General features: G+C 39.9%; 1 protein-coding gene across 1 annotated transcript; it reads left to right on the top strand.

Annotated features, from left to right (window-relative positions):
• Nucleotides 1-11,212: 11,212 nt before the first annotated feature.
• On the top strand, nucleotides 11,213-19,925 carry LOC309592975 (alpha-1-antiproteinase F-like; the record flags this gene model as incomplete). Its single annotated transcript, XM_082317033.1, has 4 exons — nucleotides 11,213-11,849; nucleotides 15,289-15,559; nucleotides 18,410-18,557; nucleotides 19,743-19,925. Exons 1-4 carry the CDS (start codon nucleotides 11,216-11,218, stop codon nucleotides 19,923-19,925), a joined length of 1,236 nt encoding a protein of 411 aa, XP_082173159.1. The 5' UTR covers nucleotides 11,213-11,215.
• Between the last annotated feature and the right edge of the window lie 4,443 nt (nucleotides 19,926-24,368).

Raw genomic sequence — 24,368 nt, forward strand, 5'->3', positions numbered from 1 at the left:
AACCCAATTCTTTAAAGCATTGGAACTGTAGCTTTCAAGGAATGGATTTTTGAAAATGTTCATGCACATAAAAATAACTGCCCTTTGCTTCTAAAGTGCTCAAATTGGTTACAAACCTGCGTATATGCTGAAGAAAACTCAAATTTCTTTGTATGCTAAATTCCTTTGAGAATCTGACTCCTTAGAACTTCATTCACTTTTGAAAATGGGACATAGGCTCTGAACTTTATGGCATTTCTGAAAATATTGCCTTATGCCTTCCCATCAACGTTTATCATGTTGAGCCAAACTGCAGAGACATCTGACAATGGTTGCTCTATCTGGAGAATGTGTACTTTGGCAAGCACAGGTTTTCTTTTAGCAAAGTGCAAAAAATGAAATGGTATTTTTAGAAGAGCTACGAAGGGAATCCCATTAAGCTTCCAAACCCATCAGATAAGTACCTTAAAACTGGCAGGAGTGAAGACCAATATGTGTCTTTTAATGATCAGAGTTATTTAGAAATATAAATTAATCATGACTTGATGTGAAAAATAGCACTGCCATACCTTTTTATGTGTAATATACAGCCCATTTTCTCAAGGAGCTGGTAAAAACTAAGCCAGTAATCCCAGAACTGATCTCATAACAAAAGCAGGAACTGCTGTCTGATTTTTTTTTTGTGTCGTGCTGTTTGCACTGGAGTACCAGAGCCGCCTCTTTGGACACTGTCCTATACATATTTGCTTGAGTGACTGCTGTTACCCTGCAGTAAATGAAACGTAACCTGCTCCTACATGAAAGAAAAGTAGATTAGTGAATTTTTACTGCAGGATTTGAGCGTACACACAGGGACTTATCAGAGAGTATCTGGCGCCTACAAACTCCCAGCCTTGTTTATCTTGCAGTAACCTGTTCTAATTCCCATAGGTTCAGGAAACTATTGCCATGGGCAAAATTGTAAACAAAGATTGTGATATATGAAGGAAACTCCAAAAGATTGAAACTTGATTCTCTTGAAAAGCCTTGAAAAGGCAGCAACAGTTGGCATTTTTTCTGCTGACTTCAGTTGGGTTTGGATTAGGCCCCATCTTTTGTCTTTCAGCAACAAAAGTAGGCTATTGCAATCTTGCAGGAGTTCAGGGATAATGTCTTGAGATTGCACCAGGCTGTGAACAGCTGAGGCAAAACATAAAGTCTCAACATCATTTTGCCATCACATGAACAGTGTGAGTCTGCAGTTTGCCCTGAAGATGGTCAGAAAGCTCGGTGGACCTGATCCAGATCCTGCTGAAATCAGGGAGGAGGGCTCCTGTTGTCATTAGCTTGCTTGGATGAGACCCTCTCCAGGAAGCAGCAGCCACCATCAGACGAATCCAAAATGTGAGTTCCTTTAAATTTTTTCTGTCCTGCCGTTGCCAAAGCTCCTCCTGCTTTAGTAGCTGTTACAGAGTGTCTCTTCGCTTAACAGCTCTTGAGCAACTGTTGCTTTTTTCTTTCCTTTCATGCCACAGCCCATTATTAAGCAACTTTTAAAATACATACATACACAGATCTATAATATATACATTCTTCAATGACTGGCTTGTACATTGATTGAAGAGGCAGAAGGGACACGTGTCTGTGGGAGGTTTCGGTCTTGTTATGGCCTGAGAAAAACAACGTTACTTGATTTTCTTTTTGTTTCTTTCTCTAGAAGGTATGTCTCTCCCCTTGTGATGCTTTGGAATTTTTCCTAGCAAATTCACATTTCTGGTATCCGCATGTATTAGTCTTTTCTGTGGAGAGAGGGTTTGTCCTAAATGCCACTCCATCAGAGTGATCGCTCGCTGAGCTACTCAGGCACATGCTTGGCAAATAGAGGAGGTGCCAGAGAAAGGTGTCCAGCATGACGAGGTGGTGCCTATGCGTGCAGGATCCGAAAAGGGGCATGCTGTTTGTGGAGCAATGGATATTCCCAGAGTAAGGATGCTGAATCCTTCTTCCAGCAGTGAAGTGGGAAGCATAGCAGCTGTGCTGTGCCACTGATCTGCCACCACGCCTCTACAGAACTTCCTAAGTCAACCGGCTTTCCCATGCCCAGTGTTGATGCCGTTATAATCTCTGGCTTCCAAACAGGTTTAAAGGCATATTCAGCTTTTGAAGTTTTTTATAGATTGCTGCCAAAAAAAGCATTTGTGGAACAATTGAGCTGAATCATTTGGGGTATACATCATCTAGTGTGTGTTACATGGCAATTATGAGGAAGGAATTTCCCTTTTCATTTAGTACCACAGTTGTAACTCACGTTGCTTCTTCAGTGATACACTCCACATTTTCTGTGTCTGCTGAGTTAAACCATTATAGGTACAATTTTCATCACTAGACCTTTTGTCCCCACCTCAGATGTATTAGCCATGCAATGGTATTGCAAACAGTTCCAGTCGCCCAGAACCAGTTTACTAGTTACCCTGACTAACCAAGTTCAGTACATCTCTGAGGTCCTTTGCCTTCTGGACATGTACAGTCTTCCAATATCATTACTACTACTTCCCATTGTTTATTGTCCTAAAGCTCATTTTCCTTGAGCTATTGTCAACATTGCCTAACAGAAGCCTTTTCAGGAAGAGCAGCAAATCCTATGTCTTTTGTCTGTCTGTCTTTCAGAATTTGGAGGTGGTGTTCAATCCTCAGCATATATGTCTGTCCTTGGATGATGATCTCCATAGACCACTGAGCATGTGCTCATTATAATCATTAATTTCTTTTATGTGATTTTCATTATGATCATGAAGTGATGGATGCACCCAGCATCCCAAATAAACAATTTCATCTCTTTAGAGTTGTGCAGGCCCACAGCTCCCTTGGCTGTAGCTTAAAGACATTAAAGGCATTCAGATGGTTTGTTTTCTGCTAAATTACGTATCTGCACATGACAAATCCCATTTTGCTCATTTGTTTGCTTGTTGCTAAACAGTGTAAAGTCCAGATCAGAATTTAACATTTTAGCCTGTCAGAGTTGAGATAATGGAGTTTAGCTTTCTGAACACAACTGCAAATAGTTGCAATAGCGTAGCTGGAAACAGCGTATCTCCTGAACAATGGGTTGGTGCAATAGACCAGTAGAACAACCACGTGTGCAGCTGTAATATTTCACCCTAAGGCTATTTCACAGGAGTGAAAATAATAATTTGAAAAAAATATATATTATTTTTCCAACCAGTGTGAATAAATCTTCACCTGCAACTTTCCAGAAGGGAAGAAGTTGCTTCTTGCTGAAGTACGAAGTGTGCCCTGTTAAGAAGTATGTTCATTTAAGTCCAAAATATGTCCCATTGAGCGGTCACCTCTCAGATCTAATCTGCATTCCAGAGAGTGCTTTGCTCAAGGATAGATGCTCAAGTTTTTTCTTGGTTGTTTTGTCTCATTTCCCTTCCAGTGAGTTCGTTGCCCTGTGACTAGAGAGCAAAGGATATAATATATTTTTACAGACTCTGCTTTCAGGAAGGAGTACACTTTTTTCCCCTCCATTTATTTATCCATACCTCTAATTCACACTTTTCCTCAGTGTGCATCAGCTTGTTGCTGCAAACTTTGAATTTCACTTGTGTGATTTCCACTACCCAGGTTTTTTTTAATTGCAATTTCAGAGTTTTAATCATCACATGGGCCTGTGCACCAAGGTCCAATTTACAATGAGCAATGACCTCTCTGTTTTCTAATTATGAGTAATTCATCTCTTGGTGCAATGTTGACTAGTGCTTCTATGAAAAATTCCTTTGAATTAGTAGTCAGAAAGGACAAGGACCTTACTATGCTATATAACTTCTGTGACTTGTAAATTCTTCCAAAGTTGTATAATCAATTACATTTTTGCTTCTTTTCTCATATTGTAACATCTGTATTGCCTTGGGCTGGTTATCACAGGAGGCATCATTAGCTAGTCTTGCCAGATTTGCTTATTTCCCAGAGTATGTCTACTCTGTGCAAAGCAGAGGTTTGCAGAGATATCTAAGGGAGACCTGGATGAGCTAGGTCAGGTGTCAGAAGCAGTGGAGTCATGCGGTCTGGCACTCTGGTACAGGATGTGTCCTTCTGACTGGAGTTCCCATTTTGGTAGTACTCTGGATTCTCATGCATGTCTGAGAAAGAGCATGTGAGGTGCTGTCTACAAGATTAATTCTGGACTACACAACTTCCCTTAGGGCAATGTTGGAACTGGGTTAATTCTCAGTTCATTCAGAAGTCTTTCTGAGCTTTTCTATGTGTTGAACACCATTCAGAAGGACTTTTTGGATGAGAGAGTTGGTGTTTGTGTTCAGTTTGTGCAATGTGATGTCATGCTAGACACCTAAGTTTGTTCTGAATAAGCTGGCATGAGTATACAGCAAGGAACATGCTGTGCAGAGATCAATTGTCATATTTAAACAGTAGCACAGCCACATCAGCATAATTAGCCTGACGTCTAGAGGCCTCCTTTCTATGTTTCAGTCCTACATGGAGAACAGTACTTTTTGCTTTCTGAGACACTGCTTCTTACTTGCCTTCCTCAGTTAGTAATCTCTGAGGTCTCACTGAATGTCTAGCAGAAGTAGTTTGAGAAAGTATTATGCTGCAGTTTAGGTTAATCTATCATGTTTCCCCCCACCCCCATGAGAAGTGCTAATGGATCAAACAACTTCAAATACACTGAATGAGCAATAGTTGGTAACTAAATTCTTACACCTGTTTCCAGGGTATTCAGATAATTGGTACTCAACAGTATTCAGATAACTCAGCATTTAACCAAATGCATCAGAACTTGATCTTGTCCCCAAAAAAAGGATCTCTTATGATGACTGTCATCCTCTTCCCCATTTTCTGTTGTTTGTGCTGACAGAGTAAGCTGCTGTCTGCATGTTCTCTACAAAAGAGCTGTTGATGTTTCTTTAATGATATGAAGCGCCTTGAGATTTATTGATGAAAAATGTGCTCGTGTCTGGTGCCTGAGTAAACACCTTTTTTTTTTTTGGGTGCATGTTTCTGGTGTCATGGAAGAGTACTATAGTTTGGGATTGCTGCTAGTCTGACTATCTGTGCAGGACACACAATTCTTTAGTTTTGTTTATTTTGAGAAAGCCATTCAGAAGGGAAGTCAAACCTGGAGAAAGGAAGTAAGAAAAAGGAATCAAGATATTCTTGGGATGCTTGTCTATGTATGTTTTATTAATATAATATTGAGAATTTTCTCTTTGTGGTCAGCTGTGAATCTCATTTTGAATATAGGGGGATTTTCTTCTCTGTAGCATTTTTGCCTCCTTGTTTATTTAAAATGTCAAGAGCTGGTGATAAGGACTAAAGCCACTAACCTTATTGTCTGCTATCAAGGTATTGGTGTTTTGGGACAATGAGGTTGTTGAAACTAAGAGGAAAACAATGTTATGAGGATTTTCTCAGCAGACAGAACTTTTAAAGCTCTAAAATTTCACCAAATGCAGATCAAAGAAAATTTGCAAGGGCAAGCTGTTAAAATTGCAAAAGATATGAAGTGTGGGACAGTGATTCACAGACTGCTTGGGAAGAGAAAAAGGAAAGGAGTTTTCTTTTGTAGCAGAAAAGTCATATTTAACTGAAGGATGTGCTGAGGAGGAAGGGAGCTAATTTCATGGGAGAAACAATTCCCTGGCTTTGAGGAGAAGCCATGAGCAGTAAACCAATACCTGTTCTTCAGCGTGCTGGTTCTTCAGCTTTCTTGAGGCAAACTGCTACCTACTACTTGTCCTCCCCTCTCCCTGTCCCCTTTGTGTTAGCATTGAGGCTAAAGGAGATGCTGGAGGTGAGGGCAGAAGGTGTCAGTGGAGTCAAAGGGGACTTGGCGGTGAGTCATTTGAGGAGGTGGTGACGGGAATGGTGTAGGTGCTTGGAGGGCTTGTGAGGGGCATGAGAAGAGAGATGCCAGCCCACTCCAAGCTATCCCAGCCATTGACAATTTGGTGAATTCTTCAACCTGTTTTTTGTGTAGTGTAATGGATTTACTGGTAGGAAATCCTGGGACTAAAGGGATTGTGAAAAGTCTAAACAGACCTTGGAGTGCTCTTTATCTCTGTAGGTCATCTCTAACAGTTCTCTACCTACTGAGCAATAATTTTTGAGAAATTCTTCAAGATCTGAACCATTTATAAAAGGCCATATTTTTGTTGTTGCAGGAAAACAGGTGTCCTAAGTCAGATGGATCACACCTTACAGGTTACATAGGCTGTACACTCTCTCCTATCATGTTTTCAAGAGAAAGTACTGCCAGCTCCAGAAAAGTACAACTTAATATAAATTTGTTTTCCAGTCCCTGTTACCTCCCTTTTTAATTATGGTTATGAGGAAGTGCTTTAGTTTCAATGGGACAACAAATTAAGAGATTCTTCCATCTCTTTGAAGGTATATACACACCTGGTATCTGTGGTTTAGCACAGGCTAAGGAGAGGCTCTGGGGCCTTGTTTATGTGGTAGAATTCCCTGCTCATGCCACCAGTGGTTACTGGGTATAGCAAAGAGAGGAACCTTGCATAAACAAACCTCTCTCAACCTCTTTTCTCAAAGCAGATATATTTACACTAAATTTTGCCGGCTGGGGCTTAAGCACATATGAACAATTCAGTGCTAGCTGTGTTAAGAGCCATGGGAACTTTTAGAAAAGTCCCCAGTGTAGGTGAGGGAATTTCCTGTTCACTATCCATATCATATCTTCAACACATGCAAAGTTACTCTGGAATATCCCAATCTTCAAAATTGAACAAAATGCCTGAATTCTTTGTAAATCAGTATTCTGCTTATAGTTACGATATAAATTATTGTTTATAGTTGTTCAAGCTTTTTCATCAAATACAGAAATTACACAGTTGGGTCAGGAACTGTTACCTTTTCCTTTACCTTCCTTCCTCTCATCGCTTGGCACTGGAAAGACATGAAAGACAAATTTGGGTTTTCTTTAATACTAGTGTCCAGAGATTCACATTATTCATTTAAATTGATCCTGTATTGATTTTCTCTGCTTTCTTTCCAGTCACAGGGCAGGCTTTTCCACGTTCAGTAGCAGGCTTTCTCCTGCAAGTGTCCTGAGGTGTGGTCTAGGTGTGTTCAAATCTAGCTTAGTCATTCATCCATCACCTTGTCATTAGCATGGCGTCTGTATTTAATTGGGCTTCCTTCCTTCATCAGAAATCAGTTTTTATATACCATGAAAACTGCAGCCCATTATTAAAATTCAGCTTTAAGTGAGATTCTTGGCTCTTATTTATACAAGAAGCAGTGAAAACAGTATCTTGAGTACTCTTTCAGATGAGTGCTAGGCATAAAAAACACATTATGTGTGAGTCCAGTATACTGCCTCCAAGCCTTCTACTTCTCAAGCTTTAGTTCATAAACAACTTGCTTAAGAGGGGTTTTCTGCAGTCTGTTGAGTCGCTTGATAGGTCGCAATCATCAACAACTTTCACTGGTTACATCTTTGCCTCTCAGAAAATGTCGCTGATTTATTGTTGTGGTTAGTATTTCAATTGTGCTTAGAAACAGCATTGAGATCAGCATTCCGTCTATTTTGTGTATAGTAAGGGTTGGTCCCTCTCCGAAAATGCTTGCATTTTGAAGGAAAATTGAGAGAAAATACCCTAGTTTTAGAAATGGAAACATGAGATGCTGTGCTTGCGGGTCTGGGGCTCCTGGTGGACACCAAGTTGACCATGAGCCAGCAGTAAGCTCTTGCAGGAAATGCTGCCAACAACATCCTGAGCTGCATTAAGAAGAGCATCACCAGGAGGTCAAGGCAAGTGGTCCTTCGTCTCTACTTATCCCTAGTGTATGCATCCGGGGTGCTGCATCCAGTGCTGGGCTCCCCAGTGCAAGAAGGACATGGACATACTGGAGTGACTCCAGTAAAGTGCCACAAAGGTGATTGAGGGACTGCAGCATCTAACATATGAGGAGAGGCTGAGAGAGCTGGAACTGTTTAGCCCGGAGAAGAAAAGGTCTGTGGGGATCTTACCAATGTGTATAAATACCTGATTTTTGACGGGAGGAGTAAAGAAAGAGATAGCCTCTTCTCAGTGTCATCTAGTGACAGGACAAGGGGCAATGAGTAAAAACTAAAATACAAGAAATTCCATTTAAATGTAGAGAAAACGTGTTTTAGTGTCAGTGTCATCAAACACTGAAACAGGTTGCGCAGAGAGATTGTAGAGTCTCCATTGTTGAAGGAAGTAAAAATCCAGCTGGACACTGTCCTGAGCAACTCGCTGTAGCTGACCCTGCTTTGAGCAAGGGATTGGAATACATAGTCTCCAGAGTTTGCTTCTTCAATGCTTCTGTCATTCTGCACCCACCAGCTTGCCCCAGCAGTCACAGGAGTTAATTGTAGTGAGTAGAGCTGAGCACAGGATACCGGGCTGTCTGATCTGACCCAGCTGAACTTGGCACATGATCAGAGGGGCCTGCTCCCCACATCCCAGATCTCAAGATAGTAAGCTGGTCTAAAGACTTGCTCTATTTAACACCCATGTTCCTAGGCTTCCACCCTCTGTCCCCAGGCCATGATTGTAACTGGGATCACCTTCATGCAATGGTATCCCAGCTGCATTCCTTCTTCCCCAGGCGCAGGGCCGTGCAAGTGGCCCAGGAGTCGCTATCACAGCTCTTGCTGCCAGCGGATTCCCTGTGTGGGAGTTGATAGTCAGGCACATTTACGGCAGCATTTGCTAATGTAGCAAAACAGTGTTTTAAGCCTTGCACCTATTAGAATCATCACTGGCTTCACCTGGAGACAATCGAGCCCAGGCATGGATATGCAGGAGACAAGCAGGCTAGGTCACAAAAATTGAGATTGTCCCAGTGCATCACGCCTTGTCCTCCTGCCTTAATGGCAGCAATGCCATTGGAAATTATGTTCAAGATATTTCTCTGTAGTTACTACTTTTGATGACTCTCTTATTCATAAAATAGTAGATATGGGCAACTAAGACATGTATGAATGTTTGATATTAAGAAACAGCAGGTTCAGTTTGAGGAAAATTGGTTTGAATCTAACCAGGGCAATCAGATTGTCATGAATAATAAAAAGTCACGTGTGAAACATATATTCAGCAAAGTTAGGTGTCCAGTAAAACTAGTTTCAACATTGTTTGCACTACCTAATCTCTAAAATTATAATGTGTGAGTCACAGCCCTTAGATGATCTTAACCTTTACTAGAGGATTCCCTGCTTTGTGTTCAGCAGCATAAACAACTGAGCAAGGACCTGTGCAGACCTGGTGAATACAACAGGACCCTTTTGACTGTACCGTAAGTAATGCATTTTTTTCCTGTGGAAAAATTGTCAAACGTTATATGCAGGACAACAGTTTCTGAATAATCAGTTGAGAAATTACCATATTTAAAGCAATTTAAAGCTTTTTGGATTGTTTTATTATGTTTTTGGTTTTTTAAATAAAAATATAAGTCCTCTGTGAGATAGGCATGTTTGTATAGCATAACTCTCTTTAGGAAAACTGCATCTCTAAATGTTTTAGAGAGTTAAATGAAGTAAATGGATGATAATAGCAAATGTAGGGCATGAAATGAAATGGAAGTGGGCACTTAAGGATTGCTCTCTAAAGCTTCTAGAGAGTTTGGAAAAAAGAAACTGTGGATAGAGGAAAAGGCTAAAAGAATTAGTGATGGTGGAGCAAGTCACAAACAAATCAAAGCGCTCAAATTTAAATGTGTTCTAGATACGAAAGTGAACTGTCTGAAAGTGGTTTGTCGTGGGGCTCAGGCCCTTCCTAGCAATAGTAATATTTCTATAACCATGATATTCAAAGGGTGTGAATTAAGGAACATTTACAGCATATATTATTAAAGCAGAGATCAGCATTCTGAGTTCACTGAATTTTGGAGAACCAAGACACTGGAAAGTAGTGAACCCAAATGTGGGGTCATGGTGGGAGCTGATAAGGATTCAATGGTTTTACAAGGCATGAGAGTCTGAATACCATTTCTCATTGCAAGTCAGAAACCTAAGATATTTTTCCCCTTTGAAAATCCTTACATTTTCCTCTAGAGAGCACTTTATTTTATAGAAGATTCTGTAGGTAAAGTGATCATATACCACAGGAAGATGTTCTGGATTTCCAGATATTCCACATATTTACTTCCTTCTGTCTATTGACAAAAGTTGTTAGATCAAGTGTGGTACAGTATTAATTTCTGGAGTTAAAAGTATTGCCACAGATGTGGAATGGATGGTTTCCATGCTGCTCTGGAAAAGGCTTTCCTGTTCTGTCGGTATCTTTTAGTATCTTTGTTCCTCCAGAGTTCACTCATTCATGTTCACATTTTACAATTGCAGCCTTCTCTGCCGAAATCACCCTTTGCTATCTTTCTGATGACAAACAAACACCATGATTGTTCTAGAGTTTCCTCTAAATTTTTTTTTTTTTTTTAATTTTTAGGTGATTTGGTTCAGTCACTGGGCTGGACATGCCTTTGCATGCAGCAGGCACACTTGTTTCCATTTGCTCTTCTGTGTACATACTCATTTTCCCTTTCTAAATAAGCAACACTCTATTTCCAGGGTCTCAATAACTTCCTAGTTGCTTAAAGCGTATTTCTCTCTTTTGTTAGTTATGTGGAAGTTGTTTTTCTTTTTTTAAATAGTGCTCAATTGTTCAAGCTTTATGGAATCACAATAAATATTCATCACTTCCTTGTTAACAAGTGCATTGACTTTCTCTATGGTGCCTGCCTATATGTTTACATGCAGCCCATTCAAAAATATATAATATTTTAATCCTCACAATGGAGGGATAATGTGCCTTTCTTCTGCTCTGATTTTTCTTCTTGCTAAATTTAACTGACTAGCCTTGACTGGCTCCCTTACTTTCTGCTCTATAGACCCGTACTTTTAACTTACAGCTTTTTATCGCTTAAAGCCACATTAAAAACAGAACACTGGAAACAAAACATTTTCAAAGGAGTTGTAGCCTAACCTTAATGAGAGTGTCTTTGGTACTACTTCATCCCTCTTTGACTTTAATTTTTATTCTTTCATAACTTCTTCAGTTGGTTGAGTAATTTTCCAGAGTCTGCTTCCTTGAAATAGAAAGCTGGTATCCCTGAATTCAAATGGCTTGGAATCACTGGTACCAAGCCAGCTCTGTACAGTGAAGGGATTGACTTATTGCTAAGCACAAGGTAAAAAGATTTGTAAGCCAAATGTCATTTTTCTTTTCTTCTTTTACAGAGTTATAGAAACATGAAGATGTTTTTTTTCCTGTGTCTTTTAGTTGTTGGGATTCATTCCAACAGTTATTGCTATGAGCCTAATCACCAAGGTGTAAGAAACCAAAATGAAAGAGGCCAAGAAAACCAAAACATGCTGCAGCAGACTATAGGGAACAGTGTTTGTCAGTTTGCATGTTGTTTCTACAAAGAGATTTCTTCTCGTGCAAACAGTGGGAATATTTTCTTCTCTCCTTTGAGCATCTCTACTGCCTTTGCAATGCTGACTCTGGGTGCCAGATCAGACACTCTGACACAGATTCTTAGGGTTCTTAGCTTTAACCCACGTGAGATTTCTGAAAATGAAATACATGAAGGTTATCGTCAACTCATGCAAATGGTAAACAGAAAGAATGAGTGGTTACAGCTGAATATGGGAAATGTCCTGTTTGTGCTTGACCGACTGAAGCCGCAAGATAGATTTTTAAGTAATCTCAGAAACTTCTATGAAGGAGAAGTTTATCCTATGAACTTCAAGAGGGCTGATCAAGCCCAGATAAAGATCAATGAATATGTAGCAAGAAGAACCAATGGGAAAATCAAGAACCTTATAAATAACCTTGATCCACTTACTGAAATTCTCCTTATTAGCTATATTTATTTTAACGGTAAGATATACATAACATATTCTCCTACTTTATACATTATTTCCTCAGGTCAGTCTTGGACTTCATTACCTTTTTTTGCAATGTGGTTTTGCAGATGGACACATATCTTGTTTTTCTTTTGGTCCTCATGCTTAATTATAAACAAAGCTATTGGAAATGTTCTGCTTGACACTGATGATAAATCCTAGCTGAATTTATGGCAAATTTTCCTGTATCTTTCAATATATACATTTCTTTCCTGCTGAAGATTAAGTAAAATATATTTTAAGGAAGGCATCTCTATTCAGTGAAGTATGTAGACCTATACAACCTAATGGGATTTAAGCACTTTCTTAAATGCTTTGTTGGCTAGGAATTAATTTGAAATCCACTTCAGTTGTTTTTTTGTTTAGCAAGTTCAGAGTTAAACTCAAAGAACACTGTTAAAGTAAAACGTAACATCTTACCTAAAAGAAAATATGTTTACTCAATAGTTTTGCTGTTACTGAGTATGTTCATGTATCCAAAGCTAAACATGTAACAGTAGCTTTAGTCTCACACTCATATTCTTTTTTTTTACTAACTATGCCTTTACTGATAATATGGCTGTAGTCCTGATGTGTCTAGAGGCATCAGTTTTCAACCTTTTTTTTTTGATTTGCAGATTCTAATATTTTCCAGTGAAGAGATGGACCCACCAGTATCAAATACAAGCCTAATCACAATAGCTTGTTTTTCTTAATTAACTTGTGCAGTCTGCTTAGATACAGTCTACAGATCTTCCCAGAGCTTTACAGACTGCTGATCTAATGAGAAGAAGAGCAGCAAGGCTGTAAGGCTCAATCAGTGGTCTGACAACAGATATTGCGTCTTTCAAACCTTCTCTCTCTTACTCATTTTATTGTATTCTGAAAACAAAGCAATTGTACTCAGAAAAATAATATGGAATTTATAAGATAAAAATATCATTAAGCTTTTTAATTGAAACAGAGATGACACATTAGAAATGGTATTCTTTTAAAAGAAATGCTATTCTTTTAAAACCTTTAACCCAGATGCTTCCACTCTCCTACCCAATGCGAGGCTTCCCCCGAAAGTAACTCAAAACCATATTTTTATTTTGTTTTGGTTTTCATCTGTGTCTCTGCTCCTTGTGTTAATCTCTGAAGATTTCACCACAGCTAAAAGGAGCTGTTTGGAATACAGATGACTGATGTTTCTTAATTCTCTTGAACACATACTTGTTTGTCTCAAATAATGTTTCAAGGTAGGCTTTTATTTAGCATCAGGCGCGTCTTTCAAAACAAGCAAAAAGCTGTTGATTTTTCTTTTACCAAAAGGTGTTTGAAGAATGAATAATGAATTTAGTAGCACAATGGAGACAAAAGCCTGAGAAATCTTGTATTAAACATAACTTTGTATTACAGATAACTTTTACATGTTAAAAAATAAGTTTTGTTTAAAACAAAACAAAAAAAAGTTTTGTTTAAAATTAGATGTTTGTTCTTATTACTGAAGTGATTTCCCAGCTCCTCCAAAGATGGTGGAGACTCAGTTTTAGCTCATCAATTTTAAAGAAAATAGATTAAAGAATAGCATTAATAGCAATAGTAAGGATTTTTATCTTGAAATTGAGAGTAGGTCAATGATAATTGATGTAGAGACTGGGATTAATCTGGAGAAGATCTCTAAAGCTCAGATACCTCTATAACCAGTCTATGCTTCTAGGCTCTTGTCCACTCTCTGTGCATTACAACCTTCCTTGCGCAGTACTGTTGACTCTCCTCCCCCTTTTTTGTGGTGTGGCATAGTGTAGAAGACCTTCCCTAAGGATAAAAGTCAGGCAATATTTTCCTGGCTCTCAGCCAGCGGGCATACTATTCCACTACAGTACACCAGTCCCTTATCATGCTCTAGCTGAGCTGGTCACCACAAAGTGTCATCCTTTGAGGTTCATTTTTCCACTTGAACACTGTGAAGCATTTGAGAAAGACGCCATCCCTAGAAGGTAGCCTCCTAAGAGAGAGGAGAGCATAGCAATAAGTGTTCCTCTGAAACAGGAGGAAAGGATTAGTGAATATCATCTCTGTCTAATCTGTGTGCTAAATCCTAACATCCTACTCAGTTTTTAATCAAGCAAAGCTCTTCTGAAATCAGTGGGTGTTTTCTCTGAGTTGAGCACTAGATAAAGGTTGTTTGAGTGTTTCAGGACTTGTCATTCTTGTTTCTGTGATTCATTCTGCTTTTTTTTTTTCCTTAAGCATATCAAGGCAGAAGTCCTGCCTGTTATATATCTGATGATAGACGAAGTTATGGTTAATGAAGAATCATAAAAGTAGCAACTTTTCCCATCTTCAGAGTATTGGCAGTTATCAATTTATATTTTCAGAGCCCAAGACATGCACTAACTAAGTCTCATTTCAATCTTTCCAATTACTAAATAAGTGCTGTATATGTCTATTTCGTAGATGGTGGAAACAGCAGACGATAATTATCTCATTTGTGCCAAGCTGCCTAGTAATCATTATTCAAATAGAAGTCAAAAGGGGTTGCATCTTGTTTCATGGTTTTCTTGATGGCACTTATTTTACTTAGCATTGTGGCTCTACTTTTCCCACTAAATTTGATAAAAAATTAGTTTTGTTCTAGAAGGCAAAATTTACTACAGAGCTACACCTTTCTTTAAAAACAAAAACAAAACCAAAAAACCCCCAACTCTTCCCCTTTTTTTTAACCTGCTCAGTCTCTGAAGTGATGTATAACTGGAATTTGGCTTCGAAATTCCTCTCCACTGAGGATAAGAATCTTTCAGAGTTTCAATGTAGAGAGTTTGTTTCATTATGACTAAGCAAGGAGCCTTTGGAAATTTAATATTGTGAGCATGACAGTACAAAAGATTTCTGTTGTTGTTTTGGTTGTTTTTTAACCCAGCAGTCTGGCAGAATTAAGTTCTTCATGACTTTATTGGCCATCAACTAAAGTGGCATATAAAACCCTTCCCTCTGCAAGTAACATGAATCCTTTAATTTCTCTGGAGAATTCAGCCCTCATGTCACTCTCCACAAGTCTGTTTTGGTGTGGGAATAAGTAAAGAAGAGAATCTTTCTTCTTCTGAGCTCTCATTTAAAGGTTGCATCATATGAGGGCTTTACAGGCTCCTTAAAACTGTTGTCATGGAGGAAAAGTGCACACTAGAATGCTTGGTATCTCATCTAAATGAAGGATATTGCAGCCTGTTGTAAGATCTGAGGGAAGTTTATACATCACACTCTACCTACTGTGTGTTGCTATTGAATTATTCTGAGTATTCAGTAAGATCAAGTGCTCATTGCAAACTGGTTTGTCTTTGAAGCTGATCCAGCTGTACCAGTTTCTGTCATCTGTGAATGTGTCCTATGGTGATATATCCTATGTTTCATGTCCTCAAAATATCCTGTAACTCTGTCTCTTATATTTCAAGCTGAATGGGAAAAACCTTTTGATCCAAAATACACTAAAAAGAACAAATTCTTTGTGGATGGGAACAAGGCTGTTGAAGTCCCGATGATGTTTGGAATGGGCCTGTTCAAGCACGGCTATGACGAACAGCTGTCTTCCACTGTGGTGCAAATGGATTACAAAGGAGGTGCTTCAGCATTTTTTATTCTGCCTGATCCAGGACAAATGAGGAAGCTGGAGAAAAGATTGTCTTGTGAACGCATGTCAAGGTGGAGGACATTAGTCTCAAAAAGGTAAAATTCTGCAGTTCTTGGTTCAGATGGTAGGCAAGGAGACATATCAGTTTCAATCTGCTGGGCTATGACACAGAATCAGGATACTATTTTTAGTTCTGTTTTAATCTACAGAAGAATTCTGACTGACCAAAGTTGAAATTTGGGTCTCTGGTGTCCTTGCGTTTTCACATTCAGTACTGCATGAATTTATAACCTTCACAGCTTTAGGGCTTTTGCTGTTTCCGCATTTTGTTTCCCATATTCAACTCTCTATAGCCCCCAGTTTTCTGTCTTAAGACCTCTTCTCACTTTTTTGGGGGAGTTCTTCTGCCATCTCCTATTTACAAGTAAATTCCTACCACTTCAGCCTTTTTTCTTGCCTCTTGCTTCCTTTCTGCCTATAACCGTTACCAATAATTGCACATTTACTGTTGAAAAAACAACTTTCATTTGGCAATTGTGAGGACAAAGCACAATGATAAGGGTATAAAGCAGCTGGCACATTGCAAAGCCACTATATTCAGGCTCCCTGAAGACTTAGGAAGGCAAAATTGGAATAAACTACACTTGCTTCAAGGTAACTTTGAGACTAGAAGGCAGAAAGGTTATATGCTTTCTAAAAACAACTTTAGACTCCTGTTTAGTGTCATGTGTGGTAGTAGGCTTTGATGGGAGGAAATACGTGTACAAGCACAGGCACAACATGTTTACAGAATCAAGCCCTTGTGTTCATACATAAATCTGATGTGTCATGTTAGAGACCTTCACACGTACACATTTGAAAATTGTACTTTAGATGATCGATTCTAAAGATAAAAATGACATCCTAATACAGAAAACCAAAACCAGTGTCATGCTCTTAACTCTGATTCACTGTTAAATCTTATCAAAAGAATCTAAAATCTTTCCTCATTAAAAAAAAAAAAGACAAAAAAACTATGTAATTCTCTGTGCACCTTCACAGTTTTGAAACTTCTCGGAGCAGCTGTGTGGTTTGTGACTAAAATCACTTATAGGACAAATAAGATGGTGAATCAAGAAACTTATGAATCTTTTTTGTCAAAGAAACAAAATTGTCTTTCAAATCAGCAAGAAAGACACTAATTACAATTGGGGGCGTTTATATTTCCTCTCTCCATCCTCTCCCCCCTCCCCAAACTGGAATAATCTACCTAAAAGCCATGAATGGGAGATATAAATCTTATATTATAAAAAGGCATCACTGTCAAAGATGAACTTGTTTGATGCAGCTCCCTGTTTGTCATCATGACAGTTATCTTCTGCAAACTAATGACAGAAAATCCTCCTTTTCCCTCTGGTTTTCCAAGGAACGGACTGCCTTTGCTATTATTTGGAGTCTCTGGGACATCCTAATAAATGAGTTTGATGTAGGATATGGAACGATTTAAGGACTGTGGGCAAACTACATTTGTCCCTGTTTCTCTGTCTGCAAACTGACATTGACACAAGTTGCAGAGGCACTGTGAGCAACGGTTTTCATTACTGTTGGCTGCTGAACAGGGGACAGTGCCAAAGTATTGCCAGGCAGCTGACGTTTATTTAATGGCTGAACTGTGGAGAAAACATCACTTTCTCCTCTGGAAAGTGTATCCCAGTGCTTCCTGCCTGGTCGCATTGTTGCTGTGTGCCTATGGCTTTCCCTTTCCTGCGTGTTGAAAGCAAGTGGGGGCTTGTGAATGAGTGTCTTTATGTAATAGCAAGGCAGATGATTCAATGATAGTTACATCCTCACTTGAGACAACCATCAGCACAGTCAGAAATTAGGCAGAAGTAAGACATCAGCAACTGGTTATCAATCCACTAGCACTCTCATTTTTGGGTACCAGCCAGACTCGGCGTTAGATTCTGTGCTACACTGGAGGTATGGGCCCTTTCCTTCCCACTTGTCCACGGATGACTTGCTCTTTGGCCAGCTTCATTAAGTGCTCCACATCTCTCTGACCTGGAACGCTGGACAGTTGTCCTGGTTTCTCACCACAAAACAGTACCTACTGTCAGCATTATCACTAACCTCTGTCTCATTATGCTGCTTCTAGCTGTAAACGTTGGTTTTAACTTCTGAAAAGGAATTGTTAGATCCTTACTGAAAGAGCAAGGAAGAAATGAGTCAGAAAAATGGAGCTTTGATTAATTTATGGAAAGCAGCAAACGAGTCACTTGAAAAAAACAAAAATCAGACATTGGACTTGACATAGAAAAAGAATTATCTATTGACTAACTATATTCTGTCAATGTGCTTTTGCTTTTTTACATTGTCATCCATACAATCACCACCACATATTGTCCTGCTCCTTTGGTATATCTTTTTGTTTTCTCTGTCCTGATTTATATGATAAACACACAAAGCCAGCTTTTTTTCTTTCCAAAAGTAACCAGTGAACTTGGATGTGTTGGATTTTTTTGTGCTCAGCCTGAGACACCTAAAAGAATCACTTTTTCACAAAGTGGATCCTCTGCATCCTCAGTAATAGGGTATGATAAAGGTGCTTCCAGCAGAATGCACAAAGTATCACTAACTTCTGAAAATGTCAGATGAAGATCCTTAGGGAGGTCCAGCTGTACTGTTGTGCTGAATGATCACTGGGTCAATCTTACTGTTCATGTGTTGGCTTATTGCAGACTGTGAGCCAGCAACCTACAACTCTATCCTTTTAACCAGCCTTCCAACGTTGTTATAAACCTTCTTTTCTTCTCCCCAAATTAATGTCACTATACATCTCCCACGTAGGCTAGAGAGCACCTGCAAGCAAAATATCTTTGGGGAGAAAGCAAAATGAGTTTGTCTCTCAGGAGTCTGTGATATTTGATGGAAAGTGTCACCATATTCTTGCTCTTCTTTTCTGGCAGCTCAGCAAATTTGTATCTTCCGAAATTCACTCTTTACGGGACATATAACCTAAAAAATATGTTATATAAAATGGGCATCATGGATGTATTCACTGATAAGGCTGACCTGTCTGGGATCACTGGGCAGCCCCAGCACAGAATTTCCCAGGTAAGTCATACTGCTTTTTGTTTTATGGGCCCATGGTTACTGATACTTACAGCACTTTCTTTACAACTATTCATGATGCAAAAGTTGTGTAACAAGGCTTGGCTTCACATGAAAAGGCAGCTGTTGGCATACAGAGTATTTTGCCCATGTCACTTGCACTGTCAGTGCAATTGAGTTGGAGCAGGTTACAAGTCTGTAATTTTTTAATCTAGGAGGCCTTTTTGATCTGCATGGTGCAACCTTATAAAACAGACATGACCAAATCATCGTCTATTGACACCTTGGTACCCTCCTGCAGCGTGTTGTTACAGTCATTACATTGCTGCTTCTGTTTGTGTCTACCTTCTTTAGCCTGCCTGTGGGCAAGTAGGGAGCTGTAAGATGTATTACTGCTTGTGTTTTATGGAGGGGACGGGAGAGAAAAACACTGCTTGCTTTTAAACTGTTTGGGGGAAAGGAAAATGCAGTTATTAAAAATATTTGGCTTCAAACCTATGAGCAATGACTCTCATTAGTGCTAGGCCCAGGCAAAAGATACAGATAAGTCATACTTCAATAAACCTAGAGTTTAAAGCTGACAATCAGTGCAGATGTCATTGTCTAAGATGAACAAAACAACTGCCCTCATGACCTCAGGTGGAAGTTTGTGAATTAGGGTCTGTGAATGTGAATTTTGCAAGGTAAAACTTACAGGTTTCTCTGCTCTAGCCCTCCATTTCTGGCCCTTCTCCTTTGCGCCCATTTTTTCCAAGACATTAAGGAACATGGAAAACATAACTTCAGGATCCTATTCATTGTGCTAATCTGCCTGTTAATTCTTCAACTATATGAACTTTTAATAGTCAGTTAAATGTGATCTTGCTCTCTTAACCTTTAGTCTAGCTCTACAGATCAGCACAAGTGGGAACAGGGAATAAGAAAAGAAACCAAGCAAATGTTTTCACTATCAGGGACATGCCCCTCCACCAGGGATGAACTTTTCCTCTCTGGGGCAAGGAAAGCTATACTGCATGTAGCTTGCTGATTTTTTTTTTTCCAACTTTGCTGTCTTTGTGCAGTGGACTCACCTGTCTATCTGATGCTTGTTTCTTACCAATGACTTCTTCAGGCACTTTTAGCTCAAGTTCTTATTTAGGCAGCTAGTTTTGTACCCCCTTGATTTGTAACATGTCTGTTTTTTCACAGGCTATTCATAAGGCTGTGGTAAAGGTGGATGAGACTGGCACCGAAGCAGCAGCTGCCACAGGCATGGAAATAGTGCCTATGTCCGTTCCGGTTACCATTGCATTTAACAGGCCCTTCCTAATGGTCATAATTATAGAGGATAATATAGTCTTCATGGGAAAAATTGTGAACCCTCTGAAATAAAATTAGGTTGATGTACATAGTAGGTATGCGGTGATCGTCACTGTTAAATCAAGTGTTTGACCTGATGAGTATGGCATGGCTACAGAGGGCTCTCCACCTCTTAACTGATGTTATTCTGATGATGTTTTTTGTAGATGAGACTCTTCATCAATTTAAGTTGTCATAGTTGCATGTTTGTTTGGGCCTTGTTGTTTTTTTTTATTTTTTAATTTTTTTTAAAGAAGGTTGCATTCAGGCAGAACTGTCATTAGATTTGGGACAAAATAGGCCTGTGTGATACTGACAGCATAGATACATCTAGCAGGGAAGATGAGGAGCATGTGGGTGGAGAGGGTTGTGTAAGCCTACTTCTTCCCTCACGGCTGCCTTCTCACCTTTTTTTTGCGTTGACTGACAAATGGGTACAAGTTACGGCACTTTACTACTTGTGTCCATTCTCCTACCAACATGAAGTTCATATCTAGCATAGATCTTAACATACATAACGCTTACTACCTTGCATAGTACCATTGTTGTCCAGTGAGTCTATTACATCCTTGCCTTTCAGATGTTGTCCCAGCTAGGCTGCTGCGAAGGGGTCACAAAGAAGGCGTGTTTTTTCCCCTGCAGATATATACTGGACTGCCCACTGTTTCTGTGAGAGTTTACAGTCCAGACTCATTCCAGGGCAAACATTAGAGGGTCTAAGAATTGGGTCTAAGAAAAGAAGAGGTAGACCAGATCTCTGCAGTTCAGTGCCCTGGAGCCGACCTTTGTGAATCAGATATACAGCTCAGAGCAGCCAGAAGACTATTTCTAGCCTATGCCTGCACCTAAACCAGCTTCTAGAAGCCCCCAAGCAGCAGGAAACACAAGCCATCTCCCACTGGTGCCAATGCCTGTACCAATACCAATGGCCCTGGGAGAGTACCATTCCAGTATTGTTTGTAGGATCAAGCACCCTACCAGTAACACCTATACCCCATCAGCGACACTTACTGTGTCTCTTGACATATAACCCCTTCTGTTCCCAGACTGTCTAGTAGTACAACATTGGTACTCATCCACTTTTCTCATCCACTTCATGGTTAGTATAGCCACAATATTATAAGGATCCGTTTTTACTATTAAGTTACACAATACTAAAAGTCACATTCATAATGCACATGCTTATTTATTTTTTCTTGTTTAATTTCCTGTCTATTTTTTTTTTCTAGTTTTCACAACATCTATCATTATTTTATTTCTTTGTTCATGTTCATGGTATGTATCTGATCTCTGGTTGCAGGAGGGGTAAATTTGTGACTAAAATGGGTTAGTCTGTTAATAGGTATTAAGCATTAACACCAGTCTTTGTACAGCCTTGAAATATGCAGACAAATGTACTACGGTAGAAGAACAACAATGAATAAACATGACATAAAAAAGTTTCTAATTTTGCTATTTTATTTCTGTAATTCAGAGTTAAGACTTAAGTATCATTCAAGCAGGTTTTTTTGACAAGTTTCAACAAACAGTTATTAATATACTGCTCATATATATTAGATCAGCACGGTAATGCCAGTAATGAGCAGAAAGCCCTTTGCCTTTGGCCTGAGCAGTAAATCCCTGTTCAGCGCATAGGTTATCTCTGTTAGGAAGAGAACTTTTTGGGAAGGTTGGGCATTTCTTTGATTCAGAGATGTTTATTTCAAAGGCCGTAGACAGCGTGCTGCTTCTTCTCTACAAAGTGTGTAGCTTCATGTGTGTCTCTCATCTCTCTTCTAAAAAGCTCTCTCTTGACTCCCTCCAACAGCTATGTTACCAGTGTTGGCATGAGTTTTGAGCTGTGGTTCCTGTTATTCCATAAACAAAATACAGGCCATCTAGATCATACTTTTTTTAATAGATTATGGCAGGAAAACAAGAAATGTGCTTAGAAGCTATCAGCTTTTTGTAGGGGAACCCACTTCCAAATTGAAATCATAGTGAAGAAAAACTCATCTGTGTGGCATTCAAATTGGGCAATAAGGAAGAATAAATTTAGTATTTCCCAAACTGAAAATTAGATGTACTCAATTTGTCTTCATTTGTCTTTGACTACACCACTGGATCCATAGCAAACCTTGACAGAGGGTACCTTACTTTTCTACTAGTTTTTACAGGTCTTTGTAGTTTATATTGATCTAAAGGCACTGCAGATCTTGCTAGGTCACAAAGCATTTTCTGACATAACCAGATCTTGCAGCTTGCTTTCCTGTAAAAATGTATAGCAATGCATTTGGATGTAAATCCAAAAAAACTAACTTAAAAAGGAAAAAAAAACCTGGCATATTTACACAGCAAAGTAAATTAGAATTATGAGGAAAAACTTCAGAAAATGGAAGTCATGATCAAAGCAGGGAACGCCCCCCGCCAAAAAGAACAACCCCACAACATTAAATCTAAAACTGTAATAAGAAAGGACAAGGACAACGTGGAGAAAAAAAACTTGCAGAAGTCATAGCATATAATAATATATTCTTTTTCAAAGACATCAGAAAACTGCCAGAGAACCCGACGGGCCAGTAGATGTTCAAAGTGTAAAGAAGAAGTGCTCAGGGCAGGTACTGGCAAAACAGAAAAACTCAATCCATTGCACGTGTACTTCCTTTGCAGTGGTTGAGCCTGAGCAACTATTTCAAGTTGAACTAACAATAGAAGACTTTAAAAAAAAAAAAAATCAAAGTAGCAACAAACTGCCAGGACTGTTTAGTATGCATGCAAGAGCTATTAGCTGTCTCAAGAAGAAAAATGTTAAGCTTTTCACTATGATGAATCAGTTAGACTGGTCTCTGTACCAGAGTAATAAGAAGTGACAAATATGACATAAGTTTTTTTAAAAAGATGCAAGTGAGCATGCAGTGAATTGCAGAACAGTTAGTCCAACTTTGCTGTTTTGGAAACTCTAGAATTTGTAGTTGTATAGATAAGTATGATAAAATATTGAAAAACTCACATGACTTTCGCAGAATCATAGAACCATAGAATGGTTTAGGTTGGAAAAGACCTTTAAGATCATCAAGTCCAACCATTAACCTAGCACTGCCAAGTCCACCACTAAACCGTGTCCTCAAGCACCACATCTACATGTCTTTTAAATAACTCCAGGGATGGGGACTCAACCCCTTCCCTGGAAAGCCTGTTCCAATGCCTGACTACCCTTTCGGTGAAGAAGTTTTTCCTAATATCCAACCTAAACCTCCCCTGGTGCAACCAAAGGCCATTTCCTCTTGTCCTATTGCTTGTTACTTGGGAGAAGAGACCGACCCCCACCTCACTACAACCTCATTTCAGGTAGTTGTAGAGAGCAATAAGGTTTCCCCTGAGCCTCCTCTTCTCCAGACTAAACAGCCTCAGTTCTCTCAGCCGCTCCTCATATGGCCTGTTCTCTAGACCCTTCACCAGCTTCATTGCCCTCCTCTGGACACGCTCCAGCACCTTGATGTCCTTCTTGTAGTGAGGGGCCCAAAACTGAACACAGTACTCGAGGTGCGGCCTCGCCAATGCCGAGTACAGGGGGACGATCACTTCCCTGGTCCTTCTGGCCACACTATTTCTGATACAAGCCAGGATGCTATTGGCCTTCTTGGCCACCTGAGCACACTGTTGGCTCATGTTCAGCTAGCTGTCGACCAACACCCCCAGGTCCTTTTCTGCCAGGCAGTTCTCCAGCCACTCTTCCCCAAGCCTGTAGTGTTGCATGGGGTTGTTGTGACCCAAGTGCAGGACCCAGCACTGAGCCTTGTTGAACCTCATACAGTCAGCCCATCGATCCAGCCTGTCCAGGTCCCTCTGTAGAGCCTTCCTACCCTCCAGCAGATCAACACTCCCGCCCAACTTGGTGTTGGCTGCAAAATTACTGAGGGTGCACTCGATGCCCTCGTCCAGATCATTGATAAAGATAGATATTAAACAGAACTGGCCCCAGTCCTGAGCCCTGGGGAACACCACTTGTGACTGGCCACCAACTGGATTTAACTCCATTCATCACAACTCTTTGGGCCTGGCCATTCGGACAGTTTTTTACCCAGCGAAGGGTATGCCCATCCAAGCCACGAGCAGCCAGTTTCTCCAGGAGAATGCTGGGGGAAATGGTGTCAAAGGCCTGACTAAAGTCCAGGTAGACAACATCCACAGCCTTTCCCTCATCCACAAAGTGGGTCACCTTGTCATAGAAGGAGATCAGGTTAGTCAAGCAGGACCTGCCTTTCATAAACCCATGCTGACTGGGCCTGATCACCTGATTGTACTGTACGTGCCGCGTGATGGCACTAAAGATGATCTGCTCCATAACTTTGCCCTGCACTGAGGTCAGACTGACAGGCCTGTAGTTCTCCAGATCCTCCTTCCCGTCCTTCTTGTAGATGGGCGTCACATTTGCTAACCTGCAGTCAACTGGGACCTCCCTGGTTAGCCAGGACTGCTGATAAATGATGGAAAGTG

Source organism: Platalea leucorodia (assembly GCF_965183815.1).
Source record: "Platalea leucorodia genome assembly, chromosome: 7".
Taxonomy (NCBI): domain Eukaryota; kingdom Metazoa; phylum Chordata; class Aves; order Pelecaniformes; family Threskiornithidae; genus Platalea; species Platalea leucorodia.